This window comes from Coffea arabica, chromosome 2e, assembly GCF_036785885.1.
Source record: "Coffea arabica cultivar ET-39 chromosome 2e, Coffea Arabica ET-39 HiFi, whole genome shotgun sequence".
Lineage (NCBI taxonomy): Eukaryota > Viridiplantae > Streptophyta > Magnoliopsida > Gentianales > Rubiaceae > Coffea > Coffea arabica.
Genome location: NC_092313.1, coordinates 19,310,751 through 19,337,806, shown reverse-complemented (window position 1 = coordinate 19,337,806; position 27,056 = coordinate 19,310,751). Strand labels below are relative to the sequence as shown.

The 27,056-nt window shown below is 37.2% G+C and overlaps 5 protein-coding genes across 5 annotated transcripts; 2 read left to right on the top strand and 3 right to left on the bottom strand.

The window, feature by feature from the left end:
• Window positions 1-90: 90 nt before the first annotated feature.
• LOC113731634 (dicarboxylate transporter 2.1, chloroplastic-like) lies at window positions 91-3,843 on the bottom strand. The gene is made up of 4 exons (XM_027257006.2): window positions 2,748-3,843; window positions 1,565-1,878; window positions 783-1,231; window positions 91-440 (listed from the first exon to the last, which is right to left on the bottom strand). Exons 1-4 carry the CDS (start codon window positions 3,555-3,557, stop codon window positions 325-327), a joined length of 1,689 nt encoding a protein of 562 aa, XP_027112807.1. The 5' UTR covers window positions 3,558-3,843; the 3' UTR covers window positions 91-324.
• A 3,650-nt stretch (window positions 3,844-7,493) lies between these two features.
• LOC113731635 (bifunctional riboflavin biosynthesis protein RIBA 1, chloroplastic) lies at window positions 7,494-12,288 on the top strand. The gene is made up of 7 exons (XM_027257007.2): window positions 7,494-7,734; window positions 8,639-9,029; window positions 9,124-9,345; window positions 9,717-10,039; window positions 10,524-10,653; window positions 11,026-11,322; window positions 11,618-12,288. Exons 1-7 carry the CDS (start codon window positions 7,685-7,687, stop codon window positions 11,861-11,863), a joined length of 1,659 nt encoding a protein of 552 aa, XP_027112808.1. The 5' UTR covers window positions 7,494-7,684; the 3' UTR covers window positions 11,864-12,288.
• Window positions 12,289-12,452: 164 nt separating this feature from the next.
• Window positions 12,453-13,781, bottom strand: LOC113728706 (acetyl-CoA-benzylalcohol acetyltransferase-like). Its single transcript, XM_027253073.1, has one exon. It carries the CDS (start codon window positions 13,779-13,781, stop codon window positions 12,453-12,455), a length of 1,329 nt encoding a protein of 442 aa, XP_027108874.1.
• A 1,519-nt stretch (window positions 13,782-15,300) lies between these two features.
• On the bottom strand, window positions 15,301-17,654 carry LOC113728441 (uncharacterized). Its single transcript, XM_027252845.2, has 5 exons — window positions 17,170-17,654; window positions 16,965-17,036; window positions 16,032-16,114; window positions 15,690-15,892; window positions 15,301-15,596 (listed from the first exon to the last, which is right to left on the bottom strand). The coding sequence occupies exons 1-5, from the start codon at window positions 17,442-17,444 to the stop codon at window positions 15,501-15,503; spliced, it is 729 nt and encodes a 242-aa protein (XP_027108646.1). The 5' UTR covers window positions 17,445-17,654; the 3' UTR covers window positions 15,301-15,500.
• A 3,991-nt stretch (window positions 17,655-21,645) lies between these two features.
• On the top strand, window positions 21,646-23,373 carry LOC113731636 (uncharacterized). Its single transcript, XM_027257008.2, has one exon. It carries the CDS (start codon window positions 21,814-21,816, stop codon window positions 23,056-23,058), a length of 1,245 nt encoding a protein of 414 aa, XP_027112809.1. The 5' UTR covers window positions 21,646-21,813; the 3' UTR covers window positions 23,059-23,373.
• The last annotated feature ends 3,683 nt before the right edge of the window (window positions 23,374-27,056 follow it).

Here is a 27,056-nt window from a genome sequence, read left to right as displayed (position 1 = left end):
TATACGTGGAGAGAAATTATTGGTTGCTAAATATGCTTTCCATGACCAAATTACAAAGTGAAGGCATCAAAACCGCAACAAGGCAATAAATTTGATAAACAGTAGCCTTAAACTCTCATCCAAAGAAAGCAAAATCTTCCAGATTCCATCAAAGAATAATATTACATCGGTGTGATGTAGAAAATGAGCTCGAACTATAATCTTAGCTTGTATTTTGGTGACTCTTTCTAAAATAAGTTGTTGGGCACTGCGGCCTAAGGCCGACGAGCAACAATAATAAAGAGAACCTGAAGACCAAAAAACCTACTTACACTAGATTGAAGATCAGTACAGACCCAGAAACTTCCACCAGAAAGTTCCTACCACGGCCCATATTAATGCATTAATGAGGGCCATTATGAAGCCGAATTTGAAGACGTCCGGAAGATCCGTATAACCAGCTGTTGGATTAAGGAAAGAAAAGAAACACCTGATCAGTAAAAATATGCAACATAGAAAGAATAAACTCCAATACAAAAGCAAATCAAACCAATTCAAGTCTACTTTTTCTCCTTTTCCTATCTTTTCCAAATTTTCACACTAAAAGAAGACATCCATCCTGCCAACCCACTCCCTTCACTGTCATGAACATAAAATGAAGACCTACTTCTAGCCAGAAAACAAAGTGTTTGCAGGTAAATACTCTTGGAAGAGGAATGGAGGATGAAGGATGTAAGTGGAGCTGATTATAAGACTAGCATGAGAACAACAAAAATTTGACACAAGAAAGAGACTAAGCGCACCTCCAAAGTATACAGCTGCTTGGCCACTACTATAATGTGTCAAAGCACCAAATAAGTTTGTATTATATGCCAGAGCTAGTGCTGCCAATACACCAGGCACCCCGGATGCCAAGTGCATAGCAAGAAAAGCAGAATACAATGCTCCCACATGACCAGTTTGACTAGCAAATAAGTAGTGGATAATAAAGTAAGCAGCCTGAAGGACACCAAACGCAGCAGGCCAGCTCAATGAGAGAGACTGAAGAATTTTGGCAACCCAACAGGACATCCAGCTTACAATGCCAAGGTTTGTTAGTTGACCAGCCATACCAACAAGGACTGCAAACCAAGCCAAAGTATCCCAAGCTGATTTTTCACTTAAGCAATCGTCCCAATCGAGCACTCCCAACAATAGTAGTATTGATAAACCAAGCATGGCAGCTACAACACTAGCAATACCAAGAGCATCCCTGGGTGAATAAGACAAGGATCAGTACCTTAAGTGGAAAAGATTACCTAGACAGAAGAATGGACCAATAGACAATTATCAATTATCTGTACTCTCAGAAATGCTAGTACCAAAAAAAAAAGTAACGAGTACAGACAACAGTTGTCGACCACATCAAGCAATATCCAAGAAACATTATACTGCAAACACACTTTTAGATTTTCAAGACTTTCATGACATATTATTTGGTATTACTAGCGTGCGGAACCTCAATTTATCACCCTTAGTTCATTGAAATGAAAAACATTCTAAAGGTACAACAGGGAACAGGCTACACCGTATAAAAGATACCTACCCAAATACCCACAAGGAGACTGCTAGAAGCATTGTACCAACCATCACCCATTCATTCCTCGTAACTGGACCCATAACCTCCAGCTTTTTGGATGCCATAGCAGGTGCATCAGGTGTATCCTTGGTTTCAGGAGGATAAAGTTTGTACAAGACTAGAGGAGTAGCTATGAGGGAAACAAATGCAGGTAAACTAGCAGCCTTGAACCAAGAAACCCAAGGGCTTGCAATTACTACCCCAAGTTCTTCAGCCAACTTGAGACAAAGCAGGTTTTGAGCTGCAGCAGTCAGGAAAAGAGCACTAGAGTTACCAGCAGACTGTCACGCATCACAACAGAGCAATGCATGAGATGTTTAATTTACAAGAAACAAAATAATTCATGAGAAAAGGTAGAAAAACATCTGTCACGCGGCAAGGAAAATGAGAGCATATTCACCCATGTGAAGATAGTACCGTAAAGGAAATAGGAAAAAGCTGTAAACTTTCAACAAAAATTTCAGCAAGAACTCACAGAACAAGTTTTAATAAAGAATTTGCCTTCATTCTGTCTTACAATTCTACCACAGAAATAAAAAGTTTTTTCCCCTCCTAAAGTGCCAAAGAGTAAAAATCTTATGATACTAAAGTCTGTTGAATCCCTCCTTCAATTGCCACCAAAGAATTTTGGTTGTTAAGCAATACTAACTATAGCAATCGTCTGACCAAAAGAAAAAGAATTCTCTAGCGATTATCTTATGAAGAACAAAGCAATAATTCTGTAACAATCATCCCATGAACCCTGAACATCTTTCAGAAATTGAGTCGTTATCATTAAATATTGGATTGCCTATCAAGTATTTCTTCAGGTTAAAATCCAATTAAGCTCCTTTTAATTCTGTGCCAGAGAGAGACTAGTTCAGAGTAACTTCAAAAGTTTCATCATCATCCTCTCTGCTTTCTTATAGAATTCTAAGTTCAGTAAATAAACTGTTTAACTAACCTACCAAGCCTCAGTGAACGCATACATCCAGGACAAATAAGCTAAACATCTGTAATTATAAAAAAAAAAAAAAAAAAAAAAAAAAAAAAAAAAAAACCTTTCACTTCATTTTGCAACTCTATGGTACCTGAAAATCAATAGAAATCAACTAAATTCAATTCAAACAGATGCATCACAAATAAATCAGAGCTAGAACTAGAGCCAAACCTGGAACTGTGATTGAACCAAATACGCGCCCAGCTTCCTAGCCGAGGGGTCACCGGGTTTACTCCCAGCCGAAAGCGACAACGACTTGATAATGGGCAAAAAAACACCACCAGCTCTGGCGGTAGTGCTCGGCATTGCCGGTGCAATCAAAGCCTCGCTCAAAGTCAACCCATAAGACAATCCCAAAGTACTTTTCCCCAGCCATTTGACAAAATAGGTAGCAATTCGATCCCCCAACCCCGTCTTCACAAACCCGCGAGCGAAAAAGAAGGAAATGACAATCAACCAAATAACTTCGTTAGTAAATGCACTAAAAGCGATTGTAAAGGGGAGAGTTCTCGTCAAAATTGCGGTAGTTAATCCCAAGAACGCCCAGGCTCCCACGGGTAGTGGGCTCAAGACGAGGCCAGCAATTGTAGAAAGGAAGATTGATAAGAGCTGCCAGGCCTGAGGGGTGACCTCTGGGGGTTTGGGTACTAGAAAACGGACAATTAGTCCAATGGAGACTGAAATGATTAAAGGGATGATCTTTGCACCTTGCAGGGCGACGGTTTTTAGCTCGGTGGTGGAGGGTGCACTGTCGTTACTGGAGGAGTGGGGGGGAGAGAGTTTTTTGTAAAGGAGTTTAGGGGGTGAAGGGGAGAAATTCTGAAGAGAGAATTTGGGTGCGGAGATGGAAAGCAGTGATGGTTTAAGGGAGGATGAGATGGGGGGGAGGGCGGTGGAAAGCCGTGGTCGCAAGTGGTGGATGGAGACGCGAGAAAAGGAGGTGGAGGACAAAAATGGAGAGTGGAGAACAGAGCTCTCCATGAGGTTATGGTGATGGTGGCGATGGTGGTGGATGTAGATGAGTGAGTGAGTGAGTGTTGTGTGTGTAAATAGATGGTGGTCAGTGGTGGCGTTGGTAGGGAGGTTTTAGGAGTGGGGAAGCGGAAACTACGAAGGCCACGGAGGGAGGGAGCGTTCGGTTGGTTACCGAGTTCTTTTCTATTGTTGTTGTAAATTTCTGCCTTCTGTTTTGTCGCACTGGCAGTATTGTATCATGGAGTATGATGCAAACGAGAGGAGGGGAAACAATTTGGAATTTGTTTATTTGAACCATAGAAATAGTCACCGTATTTTATTGGATGAACAACCATACATATAATATTGGACGAATGATGGTGGTACTTTTGAGTTTCTCGCTTTAAAAAATTATCCTGTTACTATCATGGATACGGATTCTATTATGTGTTCTTGCTTGAAGGGTCATCTGCTAAGACTTGGACCGGGGTAGGCTTGATCCAAGTCCACGATAATTGAGTTTGAGCAACTTTACAAGGAAATCGAGTCGAATTTGAGTGAAAAAAAATTAAAACTTTAAATATTTGCTGAGTCTTATTGAGTAGTATATTTTTAATATAGTATTTATTATAAAATTATGAAAATTACTTTAAAAATCAAGCTTAACAACTCAATTGAACTCGATTAAATTCGACTTAGTAGAGCTTAAACTTGAGTAAGGTAAAGTAAACTCGAGTTCGACTTCAATCTCAACTTTGAAAAATTTGAAGAAATTAAATCCAAGAATTTTTACTTGGATAGTGTACTAATTATTAATCTTAATTCGACTTGATTGCAACCTTACTTAAAAGGCAGGGATGTGAAATGTACGGGAGAATATTATTATTATTTTCTTCATTTCTACTGTAATTTACAAGGGATTCAGTCGGTTCTTTTAAACACCCCTTTCTTCGATTGAAAATGGTTTAATGTTGCTTTAATGTTTAAACCTTTGTTCCGTCTCTGAAGTGTAGGGGTGGAGAACCAAAAGGTGTAGGGGTAGTTCCAAAATGAGTGACCTTCACGTCTCCTAATAACAGCCGCTGCGCTGAGGAATGGCCAACATTTGTTTGAACTTTTGGACCATTTGTCCGCACCAATGCCAATCCTTCTCACTCGACTCTTCAAAGCCAGTCATGCGCTGCGCTAGCCTAGGCGGAGATACATAAACTACCCGTTTGGTTGAGGGGTATGTATGAGACCAAGGAATGGGATTTAAGAGTTAATGAAAGTGGGATTGTTGGTGTTTGGCAGACTTTTATCGGAATATATCTATGGGATTCAATTTATAAGCTATCGACAAGGGGTTTTTGCAATTAATGAGACATTAATTTTGTTTCCTAATTTTTTAATCAAATACGGATGAGTTTCTTATTCGTTGTCATCAGTTGAACCTTTCTCATATGGCTTTACCAGTTCGTGATGAGATCATCTGGGCTTGGGCTAAATAATGTAATTTCGATCAGTGTAGATGAGAATGGAAGCCCAAACTAGTGATCCGATGCAATCACACCCCAAAATCATTTGGGATGGAATGATAAACTTGGGCACAAATTTATAAAAAGATGTCGTCGTGTTTTCCTTTTCTTAATTTGGAGCGGGAAGAAGTGGGGCTGTTATGATGTCGCCATGCATGATGCTAAGGCAATTTTCATGTTGCATGGTTTTACAAAATCATTTAATTCCAAGTTGCAGCATGTATGTTGAAAATAGAAGGCCAACACCAGCTGCTGTGAATAGATTAGGATTGACAAACAATTAAGTCACCGGATGGATGTGATAAAATTAATTACCATATAGTTATTGTCATAATTATGAGTATGTGTATATGCAGACCACGGGCAGGTGCAACCGTTCCTAGAAGTTATGTGCATTTTGTACAGCGCGTAACTTTGTTTGCACATGATGTAACTTACTTTCAATAACGTGTAATTTTAGAACAAAATTTTATGAGTCCCACACATGTTGTTAAAATCGAAATACAAGATGAAATTTGGACCGTACAAATTTTTTTTGACTAAATCTTAACCGTAAACAGCTCATGAACGATTATTTTGATTACCGTCCCCTGCCCCATTTCCGTGTATACGCTGCTACGTCCTAATACTGATAAAAACATGCATCTGTCAAATTAATCGTAAATGATGTACTAAAAAATGTTGGGAAGATTTGACTGAGCACAGGGTTTGACTTTTTTTTTTTCTGGTTGATGGCTTGCAGGGATGACGTGTGGACTTGGACAGGGCAGGTCAAAGTTTTGATGCGAAAAGAAACCGAGGGGGAAGAGTTGAGGAAATATGGACGATGGCTCCTGGTCGTATCCAGTGCATCATGACGGAGGATATACATTGGAACGTCAAGCAGCGTACGAACGAGTGTATCTTTCTTTTCTTCCTCCTCCTCTTCTTTTCTTTGTCTTCTTTTTATATGGCAATATTCCTTCTTTTGCTATTACTTGCCGCTTTTTCTTTTTCTTTTTTTTTTTGGCCTTTTCTATACTTTTAGCCCATTTATTGATAAAAGTTTCATTTTATGATTTTCTTTTTAAAAAGTATTGGGATGGCTAATTCCTGATTTTATTTTTTTTTTTGTCGAAACGGTAGCTAATTCCTGATTAATGGATGGCGGACAGCAAACAGAGGCATTGGGTTGGAGGGTCCCTACCCCCTTCTTTTTGGCCCCTGCCTGCCTACATGTGGTTACCTGCACGGCACGTAGGTGGCTGACAGTCTTGAATGATTGGAGGAGAAACATCTAATAATACAGTAGTATTTTGGTATTTATTTTCTCTTCCTTATCTTATTGCTACAGCCATTGCGCGGTAATTTACTTGCTACAACGAAGATTTGTACTGAAATCATTTGGTATATAATGTGCAAAATTTTCTTAAGCGGTTTGTAGTATATTTTTGTTATTTTCAAGGAAAAAAATAGTAGTAACATTTAACTTGCTAGAGCAATATGTGCCTTGAGAGTTTGCTTTGCTCTATATTTTACTATTACGAAAGAACGCTAAATTTGCAATTGGTAAGAAAATAGTAATATATATGTGTTTGTTATACAGCAGGTTGTTTAATTGACAATTTCATATTCATTGACTATATGTTATTTTATAACGATGACGACGACGTTGCTAATTTTAAAAATCATATATTCCAGTTGAGAATGGATGAACATTTTCAGCGAAGAAACACATTATGTGCATGGAAAGTTTATAAATTTGATTATAGTTAATCAAAATACCAATCTCTATCTAATAATATCTGTATATGAGAAGTATACAAACTTGATTGCTGTTAATCAAAACTACGAATCTCCTCTTGTAGCTTCTAATAAAGTTGAAATCCTTTTCAATTCAATTTGATCGTTAAATGATAGATACATCATTTGTAGAGGCAATTTGGATGGTGATGAATCGAATCAAACATTTGACCTATTAAACTCGATTTAAAATTTGGACTCCCAATAAAAATTCAAGTAAAAATCTTAGACAAACTTAAAATTTGAGTTTGAGTTCGATTCGGTATTGTATGGGATGGGTTCAATCTCAACTAGAGAAATCAATTTTTTTATTTTTAATACTATCTTATTAATAATACATTTATTAGACGAGATATTTGATCCAATGGATGCCAACAGCGATGGAAGAGTCACCCTTGTAGAGTTTAAAGCTGCAATGCAAAGTAGCTGGACATTCGTTGAATGAATTCTAAAACTTCTGAAGTGGACGAAAAGAACATGAGATTCTAACAATAATATTATTGAGTTCTAGAATTTAACAACTTTACTTTATTCAATGAACAAATGGTGACCTTAAAAAAAAAAAAAAAAAGGAAACAGAAGCAAAAAAGAATATAACTGGTTGGTGAACAACAGGATACATGTAACCCGCGGGGAGGGCAGTTTTTTTCCCATTATTTCACCTGTTTCCTAGTCGTTTCTTCATTCCTGTCGTCCTGAACATTACTTATAAAATTTGGCCATCTCCTCTGACCTCTTCCTCTCGGGTAAGCTGAAGAGGGGCCAATAACCAATTCTTTTTGCGCTAAAAGTTTGAGACCCCTTCTCAGATTGAGCCTTTCTTGTGAGGTTTAAGAAGTTCGTCTTCATTGAAAAATGGCTTCTATCAATGTTTCTTGCCCTTCAACAACTCTGTCTCGCTCTCAGTAAGATGTTTTCCATCTCTTTTACCCTCTCTACTTTGATTTAATTTTTCTTTCTTCTTTATATATCCCTATGTGTTAATGCCTTACGAGAATATAGTCTTGAGTGGTTTTATTTCATCGCAAACCTACTTAACTGGGATTTTAAATTGGTCGAAGAAAAGGCTACCTTAAGGTTGTGGCGTTTCCATATTCAGCCATTTTTCTTTGGATTTGATTTGATTTTTATGTAAAAAAGCAGAATTTTCTGTCCGACCTTTGCTATACGATTTTTATTTTTGTTTATGGGAGAAAGAGATTATTGCGAACCAAGAACTGCTACATTTCATCCATTACGAGGGTCAGGTGGTGTGAAAAGAGAAGTTGGTTGTCCTGTTTGTTCGATTCTGAATTTGAATCGAGAGGGACTGATTTGTGATTTTCTGGAAGGTGTGAGCTAAGGCTATGTATTTGGTAGTTATCAGTTTGGTTTCTAATAGGTTCTGGTAGTATAGTTCTTGATTCAAGTTCAAAGTCAATTTTTGCAGCACCTTTTTAAAGTTCTTCCAACTTGTTCTTAAATTTTTGTTCTTTCTGATGTTATAGGCTCTTATTTTAGATGGTCTCTATTTCCTGCCTGCCGTACTCAATTTTTTTGAGGTCAATGTGCTACAACCTGTAACCTGGTTAATGAAAGCATAGGTAGTTTTTGAAGTTTCTACGTCAAGATGATATACACTTTGTATTCCTTCTAGCATGTAAAGAGATATGGGTTGTACCAAATGAGACTCAATCCTGTATTTGTTTGGAGGTTCTTTCATGCGTGGAAACTTTTATGTTGTGTATGTGCACTTTATTGTTCTTGCTTCCTTATTTTGAATTCTAGAATGACATGATATCTAGCTGACCTTTCTTACTTTTGTTTTAGAGCATTAAAGAATTTCAGATTTTTCAATGGACTACATTGTGGAACTTTTTATCCTCAAAGCGGTTGTCCTGAAGAATCCAGCAGGCTGAAGGGTAGAGCATGCCTCCATATCAAAGGGGATGGTAGAATTAAGTCTGTACTTGTATCTGATGAAGGAAATCTCCTTTCTCATACTAATGGTGCTGATACTGTGGTAAAGAATTCCCCAATCAGCGGCATTGCTACTGGAATTCAGATACAGCCTGATTCTGTACAATTTGGAACTCTTGTGGCAGATATTGCTCCTAGCAGTACTGGATTCCCAGTTGATAATGATGAATCTGATTTGGATCGGCCCACCGAAGGCTTCTCCTCCATTTCAGATGCCATTCAAGACATTCGTAATGGAAAGGTACAATTGCTTTTCGGATTGGATTTTAATATGTAGTATGAATACCATGTGCTTCTGTATGCTATTTGTTATATTCTTCAACACATATTTGTAGATAGTATTGGTCGTAGATGATGAAGATAGAGAAAATGAAGGCGATTTAATAATGGCAGCATCAAAGGTTACACCAGAGGCAATGGCCTTCTTTGTGAAGCATGGGACTGGCATTGTATGTGTTAGTATGAAAGAAGAAGACCTGGAAAGGTTGAATATTCCTTTGATGGTGAACAGTAAGGATAATGAGGAGAAGCTTTGCACTGCCTTCACAGTTTCAGTGGTAAGTCATTTCTTTTCTGGATGCAGCATTAGATTCTTCATAGTTTACTTCTCTTCTATATTACGTTTTGAACTTTTCTGGCTGGAAATACCCAAGGTGGTGGTCTAGGAGAACCTGCCTAAAATTTAGAAGACTTTTCATTTTATTATTTGTTATTTCAGATTTCTTATGATTTTATTTTTTTTAATTTTTTTTATCCGTTCCCTCCAAAAAGATAAAGCAAATAAAACAATTCTAGTCAGTGTACTGCATCTATGATTTGGATTGAAATTTTTTACAGAGTTGGACCTGAAAAGGGTGTAGATAGTGCTGATGGCGTCAAAGGCTGGTAAAATGATGCTTGTGTATGTCTTTGTTATACAATTTTGCAGGATGCAAAACATGGAACAAGTACAGGGGTATCAGCTCGTGATAGAGCAACAACAGTTCTGGCTCTTGCTTCCAAAGATTCAAAGCCTGAGGATTTCAACCGCCCTGGTCATATATTTCCATTAAAATACAGGGAGGGCGGTGTCCTGAAAAGAGCTGGGCACACAGAAGCTTCTGTAGATCTCTCTGTGCTTGCGGGTTTAGAACCTGTTGGAGTTTTATGTGAGGTTGTGGATGATGATGGTTCCATGGCTAGACTACCTAGACTTCGGCAATTTGCCGAGGAGGAGAACATAAAGATTATATCTATAGCTGATTTGATCAGGTTGGTCAACAGACTATCTCTTTGCTTTCCAATGAACTAGGCTTTTGATGTTGATATTGTTCCAATATATTGTTAATAATAATAATTCTAATTCTGCATCTTGAGTGTTGACTTGATAATTAGCATTTTCTGCATGTGTTGATTATAGCCAACATTGTGAGTCATAGGAGAGTTATTAGAAGATCTGACAAAGGAGATGTATGGCGAGATGTTAATCCATCGAATAATATCTACCAAGTCATGGAACTTTTTATGCTATACATGTTACTTCTGTTTCCTTGTCATGTGTTGAATTATTTGTGTCTCTTCATCATCTTTCTGTATTTCACATCAAGAAGTGATCAAAACTCACCTGCATGATGTGAAATTCATGCCATTTATATATTTCTTCGTCCTGCTTTATATTTGCTTGGTGGTTGATTGATGCCATAGCATGAAAGGATGCAAAGATGATAATTCTTTTGAAAATGCTCAAAATTTGCAGATATAGGAGGAAAAGAGATCAACTGGTGGAGCATGCTTCTGCTGCAAAAATACCTACCATGTGGGGCCCTTTCACTGCCCACTGTTATAGGTCTATTTTAGATGGGATCGAGCATATTGCGATGGTCAAGGTCTTTACTTCTCAAACTGCTCTATATATAAGTTCTTGAGTACTACTCTAAAATCATTTGAATGTGTTCAAGTTTTGTCTTCATGTGAAGTTATTTGAAGTAGATTCAGTACAATTATCCCCATCTGATATGGTTGTTTTAACCAGATAATATTGCATGAGTGTACTTACAACACAAAATAACATTTTCAAACCTTCTAACAACATATCATTCTGCAGCATTCAGTTTAGGCAGCTGTAGAATCTGGCTAAGTGACTGATTCCCTTATAAATGATTTTTTGAATTATGTAAAGATACATCGAAATCAGAGTTTAGGTTGCAAGTTTATGTTGGCTCTGAAGAGAAATTTAAGGAGCTCTATGTTTTGACCAGGGTGAGATTGGGGATGGGCATGATATTCTTGTCAGAGTACATTCAGAATGCCTCACAGGAGACATATTTGGTTCAGCCAGATGTGACTGTGGAAACCAGTTGGCACTTGCAATGGAACAGATTGAGGAAGCTGGTAGGGGTGTCCTGGTATACCTCCGTGGTCATGAGGGAAGAGGGATTGGCTTGGGTCACAAGCTTCGTGCTTATAATCTACAAGATGCTGGGCGTGACACAGTGGAAGCGAATGAAGAGCTTGGATTGCCGGTTGATTCAAGAGAATATGGAATCGGGGCTCAGGTATTACCATGTATAACGTCATTGATGTATTTCCAGAGCAAAAGCAAACTTTTCCAAATGATAGTGGCTATTGGAATCAAGTTCACAGATAGCATTTATGATCAATTTTTAGTCTTTTTCTTCGTAATCTTTGGTGAAGTGTCACATTCAATAATATTAGGGGATGTAAGATGGTTTTATTTGTTTATACGCTCCCATCCTTTTTCTTGCTTCTTGGCTTACTGAATGCGGATGCACACTTCTCCTTTTTTATTGTCCTACTATGTCATAGGACTGAGGCTAATATTTTCTGCAGATACTGCGAGATCTTGGAGTTCGAACCATGAAGCTGATGACAAACAACCCTGCAAAGTACAGTGGGCTCAAGGGCTATGGTCTAGCGGTTGCTGGGCGCGTCCCTCTTCAAAGTTTCATTACAAAAGAGAACAAGAGATATTTGGAAACTAAACGTGTCAAATTGGGCCACATATATGACTTCAGTTCAAATGGTTTTCCGAACTTAATTAGCAACAAGAATGGTAAACCCAGCGCTGGGAGCTAAACAAATGGATCTGACTCGTAAGCTTCTCTGTTTCCAGCGGCAAAATCAGCACTGGATGATTGCTATTCAGGCATGATCAAGAGATGAACTGACAGTTTTCATGATTTCAATTCAGATTGAAGTGACAAAAGGATTGACATACAGATAATTATATAACCTTATTCTAGTCATAGTCATTATGTGTTCTTTCAACTGTCATGCATTGCGTGTCATTCTTTTTTCCTGATTTATGCATTTTAGCTGCAATTTGTGCAATAGTTGTCTGAAAATTGTTTACTTCGTGAAGCCTGTCTGATGTATATAGGAATACCATTCTGAAAGATCATAAGATGATACAATATTGTTGAACTTCCTCTTTAAAGACTTGGGAGGTTCTTTTTCTGTGAGGTCTTTTCCAATCTAGCATGTCTGACGCAATTTGGCAATTTTCATGTGATTGAGGATAATGTTGCTTCAGCGAACAAATTCTAAACATGATTTTCAGAATATTAGCACCATAACTGAAGTACAAAAGACGGGAAAACAAGATTCGATGTTACCGTAAAATGTGGCTAATCAAACAGTATAAACTTAAAGGACGCTAGAATTATCATTTGGGCACTGGCACTAAAACTTCCAGTTCTCTTTTGAATTCGGTCATGTCCTCCTCTTTCAAGCTTACCCATGCTTCAAGCCCCTCTCCCTTTTTGGCATCCATCAAACCAATCGCCTCAAATGCTTTGCTTGCATGACTTACCCAATGTGGTTTTCCCCAACCAAAATCAACTTCCTGTATCGGGAACCTACACCAACTGGTACAAACGTAAACATCTATACCAACGGACAGATAACGTTTCTCAATAATCTCTCTGCGGGAGTCGATCAGCATTGATGAAATATCCTCAGGGCTAGCTGTTGCAAGTTTTTCACTTGTGGATTTTATTCTATTATCGAGTAATATCATCAACTCCTGCAACTCTATCTTGGCATTTTTCGCTTCCAATGGAACTATAACCGAGGTCCAAAAGTTCCCATAATTTGGTTCTGATATTGTTAGAGCTGTTTTCCCCCTCAAGTTCATTGCAATAGCAACAATTGAGTCCCTGAAGTGCCCACGTTTGGCAAGACATACTCCTAGGAGGGCCCTCCATATCAGTGCTAACGCTACCACCACTCTAGATGGATGAAAATTACATTTTGAACAAGATAAAGCAGCTCCTTCCATGATCTTCTCTATCATCGTTTCATCTAACAAGAACCTCTGCGTGACTATCTTAGCAGGGTAGTCGGCTGGTGGTCGGGGTTTAGGCCCTGATAGTGTTCTTGCCGGGAAGATTGAAACAATGTGGTCATTATAATTAGGACTGAGCACTTTATACACCTCTGTCGGGCTAGTGCAGCTGTTAGCCCATTCCTTCAGGAATGTCATCATTGAACTGGCATCTGCAATGAAGTGTGAAATTTGGATGCCTACCACTACTCCTCCACATTCAAACTTGTTGATTTGGACAGCTACTAGTGGACTTGTTGCCAGATATGGCGACGGTGGAGGATCCCAGGTCAGAAATTTATCCAGAAGCTCAATCTCTGGTCGTTCTTGAAGAAACTCCACAAGTTCTCCATTGACTTGGGCCTCAAAGTATTCAACTCCTTGATCCGCACAATCAATCAAGAGTTCATCTCTAAGGAATCTGCCAGCTAGAGGGTAATACTTGGATAATACCCAGGACAAGGATTTCTGCATTTGAGCAAATCTCTCGTCGTTTTTGGCTCGATTGTGATCTTCATCAAGCAAGTAATAAAAGAGTACATGAACATATAGTGGAGGAGCTAGCTGATCGAACAATGAAAGCTTGAAGCTTCTAAGATGACTTGGAGTTGGATTTGATGGTTTTATCAGCTTTCTGCTGAAGATTTGAACCTTCAAGCTATCATCCATTTAGCGATTTTTTCAGGGATTATACCGAGAGAAGAAATACGCGTAATTTCTCTCTAAATGATAATTTGTCAACTGTGTGAGCGTATCTGTGTCTTTGTTGGTTGATTTATGGATAGGGTATGCCCCTTGTATTTTGTATCTTTTTTTGGATATTAATAAAATCTTACCTTTTTTGCAAAGTCAGCAGACTTTTGGACAACTTTCTATTAACCTTAACCCCGTGAGAACCCTCAAAAGCCGGCAACTTTTGAAGGTCTCACAGGAGACTAATATACTAACTACCCAAACCCCCCCAACCCCGATGTGGGATATCAACCTCCACAAGGGAGCCTGCTACTTCTAAAAAGACCCCATACTCCCCCGGGACGAGGCTGATGTCTTTTTTGCAAAGTCAGCAGACTTTTGGACAACTTTCTACTAACCTTAACCCCGTGAGAACCCTCAAAAGCCAGCAATTACCTATCCAGTTATAAAAGAATGATTCGTAACCTTCATCATGGATTAGAAAATGGTTGTTTACATCATTAACATATTTTTTAATTATTTTTTATTTTACATATATTACATTAAAAATTTATTATAATATTTTTTAAAAAATTATCTCAAATAATCTGCTACATAGACACACTCATTATTGACGTGATATAGAGCGGCGGACAAAAAAGCCTACGGGTTGTTATGTGGTATTAATCCGCATTCCACAGACTTTCATTCAATTCTGAATTCTGAGGGGCTTCTGCTGCCTCTGTTATTAATTCTGTTGGGTCTCTCCAATAAAGTGTTTTAGTAATTAAAAGTTTGAATGGGTTCGAATTTAATCACTACTATAAGTTAGAATATGATTTTGAGATCATCGATCGCTTACAGAAATTGTTACACACATGACCTACCAACATAGCTCTTACATGAGTACTGGGATTAGTTTTTTGCTGCAATGCTACCCATCGCCTAACATATTACATGTTATGTAGGAGTGAGTATTATTTTATTTTTAACTTTTTATTTTCTGTAAAATTCTAGGGGGGGGGGGGGGGGAGTATTTTATTTTTTATTTTTTATTTTCTGTAAAATTCTAGGTGGGAGTAGTATTTTAATTAAAATTTTTTTTTTTTTTGTAAAATTCGACTCCTGAAAATAGCATGCTCCGTGCTGCCGTTGAACGAGTCAATTATTAGTGGGTAGAATATGAAAGGCAGGTGACAGAAATGTGAAAGGTCTCGGATCAAGAATGTGAAACAGATGCAAATTGAAAGTGCATGATGAAGATCGGCTGAAATCGAACTTGCGAGATTTTTGACAATGATGGCGGAATAGAACTTTTCGCAAATAGGACTAGGCTACATATTGTACTAAAGATTCTTAGGTAATTTGGGAGATCCATGGAGTTGGAAGAGACACAAATGTAGCTTGGCTGGAAGTTAAATGCTTAAACAGATATAGTCTATCATGAAGCTGCATGGCTTTCAGAAGATCAAAAACAATTAATAGACTGTTAATTACGCAAAATTCGATCATCAAGTGGAATCTAAAAGAGCATTTTCCAAGCTCAACTTATTGGTCTTTCAGTAGCCATCTGCAAATTGCACGTACGAATTGATCAGTTATTTACAGAACAAAGAAGAAGCTTTTACAGAAATGGATCAGGGAACAAGGCACTAATTAGCATTGCACGATCAGTGCTGTGGAAAATACTCCTTGCCACAAGAAAATTGCGTCCATCTAAGCAGCTTGTTCTTGATGGGGTTCCACAACCTTTTCAATTGCAGGCTCTGCTATTGTCTCCATCTCTTTCAGGTCTTGCTTCATGTCACCAACCTGTCAATCCAAAGTAGCCAAGCTGCCATAAGTGAACCAGTAATTGATTTACAGGAAATGGTTTTCTTTTTTATTCTTGACTGATCCACATACGTTGTGAATAAAATCTTCGATTAATTTAGCCTCTTGAGCGGCCACACTTGATAAGTGTTCTACCACCAGCACAGCTTCTTTGATTTTGTTATTGTCCGGAAGCTCTTCAGCCACCTCTGCTGACACCTTCTCCGTCACAGTGACCACGTTCTCCACCACCTCCGCTACAACTTCTACCTCTTCAACGACCTTTTCCACCTTCCCTGGACGCTCCGATTATGATTCAAGAAGCTTTAATTTAGTGAGATGCAACTATCCAAGTAATTAAATCACCTTTTAATCAAGCGCTCAAATCAAATACCCCGATAGAATCGTTGTTTTGTACGCATAACACAAACGTACCTTCCAGTCCTCGTAAGCTTTCCCACTCTTGCTTCCAGAAAGGCAACAATAATGTCATCAAAGAACCCAAAAGCCACTTGGCCCTGCAGCATTAAAGGGCTATTAGTTTCTTCAATTTAGTTCTCCCTTTAATCCATAAAAAGATCATGTCTTCAATGTTGAGAGGGAACTTGAAGGCAGCGAACCAATCAAACTTTTATGCAGGGTGAATTTATAAGCAAGTAGTGTAAATTACTGTTCTTCTTAGCAGTTAGATGTGGCATAAAGATTGGTTCATAGTTTGTGGGGTATGATATAGAATCATCCTTTCTAACTGGGGAATTTGTGTTTCTATGAAGTTTAATTCATTGGTTATCTTTTGAGTAGCTATATATATATTTTTTGTTAGGCAGAACTAAGTGTTTTTTACATTGGCAATCTTTTTCCTTGGATGAAGTAGCATTTAACAATCAGTTTGGTTAACGAGTACTTAATATATATACTTGTTAAGAGAGGACTCAAGTGGTAGTTTTTTTTTTTTAAAAAAATGCAATTGATTTTAGAAAATATCTAAATGTAGGAGGTATAATGATTGCGATTGTATGTATTTATATGACAAATGAAGTATAGTTTAGATACGCTAACGAATGTCTACCTAACACCCGTTAAAAGAGTCTTTTACAACATTTATTTATCACCGTGTAAATATTTAACCGCATACAGCTGCCCCTTCTATAAAGCAATATCCTTTCCTTATGTTTTCTTTGCTGCTTTCTTCCAAGAGAAGAGAGGACAATTTATTTTTTCTCTAAAAAATTGGTTTCAGCTGGGATATGCATTACTCTCCATATGATCAATATCCTTATTATACTCATTAAAAAAATTGCACATTATTCAGAGGAGCATGTCTGAGTCATGCCTACTACTCCTTAGTCATGCCAAACAAGTTCTTACCACGATGAAAAGCTTTGCTTGTCAGCAGAAGCCGGCAACGTTGGCTGAACCTTCTTCTCTGCGTCCTTCAATCTACAATAAACAAAACACAACCCCAAAGAACAGGTAAAAAAAAGAAGAAGAATATATTTAGCAAAATGGAAGATGAGACAGCAGATGATTTTCGAGGTATCTTTTATATATATATATAGAGAGAGACTGCTACATTTGAAAATCGGGTTTTCCTTTGGCATCAGCTTGGTCGATGGGGGCCCCAGTGAATGATCTTAAGTACCCTTGATTCATGTAATTGCCACAACGGAACTTGGATGACAAGAACTGGCGGTTGCCGGCATTTGCCGCCGATGAAGAAAGTCTATAACGGTAAAGTAGGGTGACCAAACCCTGAAGTTTATAGGGAGAATTTCTTGCAGCAGCTGACATAATTATACTTGGTACTATATGATGAACAGATTTTCCACCGGACCAACGGCTTATCATTCACCCGAAAACAAACAAAAAAAAAAGAACTTTCTGAACAAGGACTCCTTATCGTTGATGAATGAATAGATTTGGTGGTATATTGTTAATTAGCTATAGAGAGGGATGCCACAACTCAAGTTGGAAGTCTTTTGGTGGAATTGAACTGGACAGAACGTGTTCGTGTAGACAATATGGGTCCAAACGTTAAAATTAGTACTAACTTGAAAGCAGCAGATACGAACACGCCAAGGTATGATGCGAGATTTCCTAATCCTATGATCACTTTTTTAAGTTAAAATTTTCGCAAGCAACATCTTCCGTGCAAGTTAATAATGTTTCGTTTTTTCTTCCAATTTGATTTTCTAAATATATACCATAGTACTCGGAAACAAATTTCACAGGTCAAATCTTCCAAGTTAAGCTGCTTTCTTCTTAATGCTAATGGTGTGTAATATATACAGGATCATATATATATCCTTTTTTTTTTTTTTACCCTGCCCTTCGCTCTTTCTGGTGAAGTAACGTACGTAAGAGCATGAGAGGGTTGTTAGCTACGGAGGGAGGACTTTTTCCAGGGTGGAAAATAATAATACTATTCCCTGTAGTGATTAGTAATTATTTCCGCTTCATATATCATTATTGATAGGTCACCTAATTGACAACGATCCATTAGTAATTAATTATATCACGAATTGACTTTTTATCATTTGTGGAAAATGCAGCTGAACAATCAAAATATAAACTATACTAATGTATTCTATTTAGTATAATCATCAACAAACAAACAAAGATGGCAGGGTTGCGATCAAATTCAATCTGATCCAATTGATTCTTCTACTTCAAAGGTACCACTAGAATTGAAAACTTATGTAATAGTAGGATTAATTTGCGATGTATGGAGTGCAATGTGAGTGTAGTTCGTCTTAGTGTCAGTTCTTGTTTAATTGCACATGTGATTAAAATCCAGCTAGCTTTAGAAGTTAGATTCAAGATCAAGCTTTATATCAGTTCAGTCCACCCCAAATTCATCATCTTCAGGATCAAAATTCATCAAGTCGACTCTTACAATCAGCACCACATTTTTCAGGGAAGGAATTTCATGTACGAGGCAGCCGGATTTGAAGAATCTGCGGGTAATATCAGCCTGGAAGTCATTATCAGATAGGTCAAACGGGCAAGTTGTTTTAATGGTTGTGGATGGTTTTTCAGAAACTCCATTTTTTTTTTTTTGATAAATTAAAATTTGGGTGGTTCGACTCCGGTCATCACTACGAGTCAAGGCATATATCTCCGGTCATCACTACGAGATTCTTACAGATTCTTTTTCAACACAACCCTCACGTTAATAGCTAAACTTGAGCATACAACTTTTTACGAGAAAATGACTCATTCTTGTTAATTAAGCCAACTTGTGATGGCTAGAAACTCCTTATGAACTCAGATTCGGAACCAATTACTTAAAAAATGTAAAGGAGTACCTTGTTGTTGACCAAATTAAACTGCTCCCACATGCATTGCTGGGTTCTACTTCTCCAGCTGGAGCATTTATCAAATGTAAAACAATGACTGAAATAAAATGATGGTTGTTTCCCATTCAAAATTAGGAAAGAAAGTTGTGCTCATGTGGAGGGCCATGCCAATATATATATTTTTTAAAAAAAATAACTAGAGAATTAAAAATACAATGCTGAAGTTTTGAGCTAAAGAAAATGTTTATCCATTGGAAAATGGAAAATGGATCTTTTCTCTCTTTTCTCATGGTAAGTTCACCAGCTTCTACCGTAGTGTTTCGGTTGAAAGTTCTTTGGAATTAAATGTGGGGAGACAAGAGAAGGCAGTGGCATCCCTGCGCTTATTTTGTTCCCTATTTTGTGAGAATATGCACTAAGTTGAAACTAGCCAACAACTCTCTTGAATCTCTTTTTTTTTTTTTTTTTTTTTTTTGTCAACACAGGGGTGTCCGGGTCAAGACTCGAAGGCGGCTCGACTAATTCCATGCGCCTGGAGTACAGCACCACCCCAACCGCACCCAGGCGTTAAGTGAGGTTCGACCCCACGACCTGCGAGTGCCGGAAGCAGCCACAGACCGCGTGATCTAGCAACTCTCTTGAATCTAACTTAAACACTTTTTGTTTTTGCTCTGAAAATTTAAAAAAAAAAAAAAAAGAAAAAGAAAAAGGTAATGCCCATATAGACGAAAGAAACAACAATGAGCGTCATTCACCACTATGCATTTGAATTTGGACTAACCCAACAATTGCAACACACAGTTACACAATACTACTGCTGTCCGCATAATCAAGGAGAATTTTCACGTGTGAGTCAAAATGTAAATACGCCTTTGATTCCAAAAAAATGTATATGAGAATTAAACATCAGCTACTGCTCCCCCACATGATCCTTGCCGGTTACCAAGATTCTAACAGTGTGGGAAAAAAAACTTGGGTTAATTACACTTTGGCCCCTTAAACTTGAGCCTTTGTGACACTTTGCTCTCCTAAACTCCAAATATATATATATATATATTTTACACCTTGCGATCAACTTTTTGATGGGATTAAAATGAAGTTATATTTTTCATGACCAAAATATCCCAGACTAATTCTTAAACACACATAATAATTGTAACATAACAAATATCTATTTGTTTAATAGTTGCTAAATGCATTTAAACACAATTACTCTATGCATTTCAATCTTTTAGTACTAAAATGAATTAGATAATTCACAAAAAACAAGTCTGAGCATCTCAATGTATTTATTTCATTGCCGATAGTAGTACTTGTTTTAAATGAAATAAAATTAATTAGTACATTTGGAATAAAAATTATTTGCTTATATTTTTTATTGTAGTACTTTTTAATGTGTTTTATATAAGATAAAAACATGATTAAAAATAAAAATATATTGAAAAACATAGTTAGAGAATTTTTAATTTTTTTTAAATTTAGAACTCAAACAAAATACACAGCAAGGTATGAATGCGGTATAAAATTACCAAATAGCATTTTATTGACTCTTGAAAATCTTGTGAAAGTTGCAACGTAAATGAAAATTATTAAAATCAATCCGTTTACAATTTAAAGGAAGAAAGATAAGTGATGGAAAATTTGGGCAGATGTTTTAAGAATTTTAAAATTTTTTTTTCTGCAATACAAATTTTCAATTCTTTGATATTATACCATCTTGTATTTTTTTTTATTTTTTAAATCATGTGACTTTGTGTTTTTTTCTAATAAGATGTTTCATATTTCAATTAAAAGTATAGTATTATTATGGAACTATTATGTAAGGACATTCATGTTATGTTGTTAAAATTTTGGATGGAGAATTCATCATTAATGTTTGATTAATCAATGAAGAGGGCAAAGTGTATATATTTAAAGTTCAGGGGGGCAGAGTGTTATAATGGATCAAATTCAGGGAAGCAACTGTAATTAACCCAAAAAACTACATGACCATGTATGGATAAAAAACTAAAGAAAAACAAATGGTTTGTTTGGATTGCGATTTATTTGCTAAAATATATTTGCTTACATCATCATTACAATTTCCAATACACCTTTTTATCTTTCCAATTACTTTTTTATCTCACATACATCACATTACAAAAAGTGCTACAATAAAAATATCTCTAATAATTCACAATCCAAACAAACCCTTTGACCATTTTGGAGTGAGCTTGATGGGATTTTACCTATTTAATCCAATATTTATTTGAAATTCCAAAATTTTTAATTCTTTTTAAAATAAAGATTTCGTTATTTCAAAAGATAACTTAAAAATTACTATTATAGATCGATTCTTTCAAGCGACCATTTGAAATGACGACTATAGACCACTTTAGAACAAGGAATCTAGAGAGAAATGAAGAATAATAACCTGTGAATTTGCCATCTAAAATTGTGGTTTTGAAATTGTCTTTTCAAAGTAAAATCTTTATTTTGAGAAAAATTCAGAACTTTGGATTACTTTTGCAATTTCCAATACAATACGGATTATATAGGGAAATAAGACATGCAAGGACGATCTGCGGCCGCCTTCAAAGTTAGACGGACCTTCGTAGAAGTCAAGATCAACAAATGGCCGGATTGGGAAAAAAGAAAAGCTTTACCAATTACCAGTCGGCATTTTCATTTTTTCACTTCTCCGGTATTAGGCTATTAGCTTTAAGTCTTTTGACAAAAAAAAAAAACGAAAAAGTATTAGCTGTAGTCAACATTCAGCAACAGTCCAAGTGGTAGCCTTCGCCGACTCTTCCATCCATCCTCAATCCTCATCCAACCTCCAACCCCCAACCCCCAACCCCTCCTCCTTTCCTTTCTTCCTTCCTTCACCCCACCAAGAACACCCCAGAAAAATCACTGTTATGAAAATCAAATGAGCCATGTCCTTCCACCACAGGAAGTTGCTTAATGATTCTCTCGAGCATTCAGTTGAAAGATTTTGTCTATCTTTCTGTGATCCTGCACAAAACCTAGACGGATCTTGTCCGGTCACATGTATACTCCAATGTTATCCAACCTGCAACCATCCACTCTTGCTCGGTCTGCCTCCACCACCTCCTGATCATACTTTGCTTTCTGATGGCAAGCATTCTACCCAGCCATCTGGACTCTATGTCTCCCTCTCCGTGTCTCTTGGTGTTTTAGCCACAACTTTCTTGATTTTCTCTATCTACATGATATACAAGTTTTATAAACGTCGGTATACGTCTTCAAGGAGTAGGCAATTGATTCCACAGCCCCAGCAGCAGCCTCGAGAGGATGAAGAAGCCCATCTGGATTTTCTTGATGAAGATCAGGGTCCCGTGGTTGACCATCCCATATGGTATATCAGGACAGTTGGTCTTCAGCCGTCTGTGATTAATGCAATCACTATTTGTAAGTATAAAAGAGGTGATGGACTGGTGGAAGGAACAGAGTGCTCTGTTTGCTTGAATGAATTTCAAGAAGATGAGACTTTAAGGCTGCTGCCCAAGTGTAATCATGCTTTTCATATACCTTGCATTGATACTTGGCTCAGATCACACACCAATTGCCCCAATTGCCGAGCTGGGATTGTTATGAGCACGGCTAACCTCCAGTCTTCGTTGCAGAGTCATCATAATTCAGGTCGTGTGGAGGAAATCCAAATGGGAGTTTCGGAAAATAATAGGGATTCCGAGAGAGAAAGGGAAAGGGAAAGTGAGTCTCTTGAAGTCGGTGTTGAGGTGGAAGAGGAAGATGAATCAAGGGTAGGAACCGGAAATGCATCGAGGAGAAATGAAAATTTCATGGAAGATGTGGGAAATAGTGGTGCCAGAGAGGAGGAAGGAATTCAACCGCTCAGAAGATCAGTTTCGATGGATTCCTTATCAGCCTTCAAAGTTAGTGCTGCTATTGCTAATGCATTTCCACCACAATGTGACAGAAACTCTGACAACAAGAATATGCAAATGAATGGATCAAGTATGGGTCTTGCTCCAAAGGGAGCTGGCAATGAGCAGTGCTTGTCGAGATCGGAGGGTTGTTCTTCGGTGGAGAGATCATCGCAAAAAGAGACTTCTGCGGTAAAGAGATCACTTTCTTGCAGTGCCAGGGTGTTCTTGTCAAGGTATAGCAGAAGCAGGAATTCCGTTCCCCCTCCATGAGCTTTTGGCCTTGAATTCAAATTACATGATAACTCTCAACAAGATGGGAGTTTCCAATGTTTCCACATCAAATGCACATAGAATTCTGATACTGAAAAAAATGAGGAGTTGAAACTTTGATTGAAAGGCTGACCCCGGAATTGGGATCAGCTGCCGAAAGTTGTCATAAGCTTGTGAATGTCGCGTAACGGTCGCACAGAACCTGTAAGTGTAAGTAAAGTTTTGCCTTTTATCTCAAAGAGATGAAAATCTAAACTGCGTGTGATACTTTTAAGCTTGAAAAGCAATAATGCTTGGTTTCAATCTTTTGGTGGATTTCTCAAAGTGCTAATTAATAGCGGATTCAGCAGTTTGCGTGCTTCTTAAAATTTTTGGTTTTGTCAGTAATTATTCAGTCTTGTACCGGGATCCCATTTTTCAAGCAAACTGTCCTCTGGTAGCTGTTTCATGGTTTTCCATATATTAGGGATGATATTGCAGAGTTCCAAGTTCCAGGCAGCCGTGAGAACAAAGTCCATAGTGATGATATCATCTTCGTTTTTCCATGATCACTTCCTCCTATTTTCTCCTTTCGCTGTTGCCGGTGCCGGTGGGATATAAGCACGCGAGTAAAAATTAGTGTCTTAAAAGTATAGCCTTAGTCCCCGCTAATCAGTAGTCACAGATGCATTGACAATGAATCTTCTGCCAATATTCGTTTCCATCCCATACTTAACCTCCGGTCCACAGCCCTGAGATCAATCTATTCTACTGATGAGTCCGGTCCACAGTTACTCCTGTTCAACCATCCAATTTGTGGAGCATTAAAGTACTCGCTAGTTATCTCAACGAACCCACACCACCCCATAGGTGTTCATCTGCTTCAGCACCCTTCTTTGGATTCAGGGCTCACTGGTATTTCCCTCCTCAACTCAGGTACTCCTAATACAAATTCGTGCAGCTCTGTGACCGCCAAAACAAAACCCAAAAAAAAAAAAAAAAAACTACTCTTGTATGTTTACCATCTCAAAACCTATTGGGTTGCGGCAATAACAAAAACTGGGGATATAGAGCCATACATTATTATATGAAAGAATCCTTTCCTAGTTCCAACTAGCTCTACCAAACCAATCACAAATCCTTCCTTTCCAAATAATTATGAAAGATAGCCTAATTATCATCTTCTGTCAATTCAACTTTTGACGATATTGTAAAAGGCAAAGCGTACTCAACAACTTCTGAAGCACCTACAAAGATCTGAAGCTAACAGCGGCTCAACAACATCTGTGGATTTGATAACAAAGAAACGCCTGATGGTATTATTTGCTAAAGTGAGTTTTGATAAAACTCCTGCATATCGAACCAAGTCTAGCCTTAGTTTAAAGTCGGATTCCACTTCAGCATGCCTCAATTTGAGACTTTCAAGCTACTTTTAAACCTTGCTACAATCAATCGTCCACAATTGTGCAGCAAGCAAACTTGTAGCCTGTGCCTGTCCGATATTCACCACCCCATAGCCGAAAAAGCTACTTGTCCCTCCTCATCACTTCTGAGCACGGACTCCATTCTACTGCTGAACCATCCACATTTAACTTTACAAACCAAACTTCTTCTAGAAGGAATCCCTACCAATAATGATCTCCCTTAGCCGCCAAAACTTGTTGTTTCAAACAAGAACATCTCAAATTTCAGATACCTTCGACCAAATATTCTTCAAATGCTAATGGGTAGGTAATGACTGAGCTTAGTCAACAACTCGCTGTGCCCACATGATAGATGGTCTTCCTATATACCAGAGCCCATTTGAAAAATCGTTTCGGGATCCCCAAATCAGATCCAAAGACATTTTAATACGTCCTAATTGAAGGATATTGCTGTTGGACAAATTGGCAAATTGCCACTGAAGTTATTCGAATTAGGCCCACATCGCTGACAACCAATTCTATTAACTTGGAGAGTTGACAGCGTTTGACAAAAATTCAGGCTGGTAGCCCTGATTCCGGATGAATAAGGCAGCCCAAAATATGGAAATGAGATTTATTGCCCAGATTTAGTTATGATGGGCCGGATCGTGTAATAAAGGGAAAAGTCCAACAAACCCCGTTTGCACCAACAAATCACGACCCAATACACTACTTTTAACTTTCCTTCTCTGCGGGCTTCTAACTCCATTATGAATCTCGTGTACGATGGTATATCAAGAGCTTAAATCTCTCGTTCCTTCCTCCTATATAAAGTTGATACGATGCGTAATTGCTATCAAATTTGTAAATATTTTTCCTTGAATTTTGATCAAATATTATATTAATTGGTAGGTTCTATATATATTTTTAGTTAATGACGTTAATTATAGAAAAGTGGAGCAAAAAAGTGATTAAAGGAGACAATTTTTCAGAAGACTATGAACCGGTTTGTTGTGGGTACGTCCAAATTCTGTTGTCAAGTCCGGAGAGATCGACATTTGCGCCCCTTTGGCAATTTTTCAATTCAGGTTAAAGTCCTTAGGGGCGTATTTTCTTTTCCAAGATGATTGGCCTTCAGTCTTTCCAGCCTACATTAGGTATCGAGTTAGCTTATCTTTTGTCATTTTTAGGGAATATCATCCTTTTCTTAAGAAAAATTAGAAAAGTAGTAGCAGTTTCGAAAGAAACGTGAGAAACGGGGATTTCTTCTTTGACTTTGAAAGGGGGATATCTTTGTGTTTATGGAGGTGATTGATTAGTCTCGAACGAAAAACAGGGGAACGTCTTTGTTGTTTGGAGATTATTATTAGTCTCGGCACAAAACAGAAACTAAGGAGCCGTCCATCTTTTCTCTTTTGTTTTGCCATTCGTCGAACGCTTATGCAACTTTTGTCAATGAAAGTGCTTGGATTATTCCCAAGGATGAGTGGGTAATTTTCTTTTTCTAGTCAATGGGGTAACCAACGATATGGTTCAACTATAACTGTGAGACGTAATTATTTTTATCTATTTCTTTTATTCATTAATATTCGTATGTTTTCTGATTTAATTTTGCATGATTATTTTGTTATCTGAATATGAAGGGCTCGATATTTAATTCAACCTAATAATCTATCACCAATTAAGACAGTTAATCCGTAATTATTTAATTATTTTAATTTAGTGGTAACTAGCGTAATTGGTTTCATATTAGGAAAGTATATGATCTAATTTAAATAAATCCTTATAACAAGGTTTTTCTAGTTTTTATTGCAATTAATAAATTAAATTCTACTGGCGTAGTTTAACTATCAATAATTATCAAAAGGAAAAGCTGATTGTCATTGTTTGTTTGTTTGACAATTATAACATATTTGTTAATGAATAGATGAAATTATTATTGCATCAATGAGCAGTTGTATGAACCAATTTCGGAGTTTTCTCCTTCGCTAGAGCTTTTTTATTATTGAATTAATTTAAAATTTCTTTCGTTTGATTGCTTTTACTTAAATTGATTTTTTTTTATTTTAAATTTTCAAAACCCCCATTTAATTCTTGCTTGGATGGAAATAAATCATCTAGTTTATGAGGAGACGACTCTACCCACAGCTATATTTGAATTTAAGGCTCCGTTTGATAAAACTGAATCTGAATTCTGAATTCTGAATAGTGAAACAATTAATTTGCTGAATATTAAGCACTGAAAAGAGATATATGAATATCTGAATCTTAATGCTGAACATATTTATACTGTTTGATAAACATTTATAACTTAATGCTTAATAAGCTAAATTGTACAATTTTGCCCTTCTATCTTTTAATCCAAAAAGGAAATAGAACCTATGATTTAATTAGTTTAAAATTGTTAGGTATGAAAATGACAATATTTATTTTTAAATCAAAGTAATATAAAAGAAGAAATATATTATGGAAAAGTCCAAATATCGGTGCAAATATATTTTTAAATCAGAGTTTGATAAAAAAAAGTCCAAATATAAGCAAAAGGAAGCTGCAATAAACAAGTTTTAAATTCACACCAAATTATATAGAAATTTAATTACTTCAATGGAAAAATGT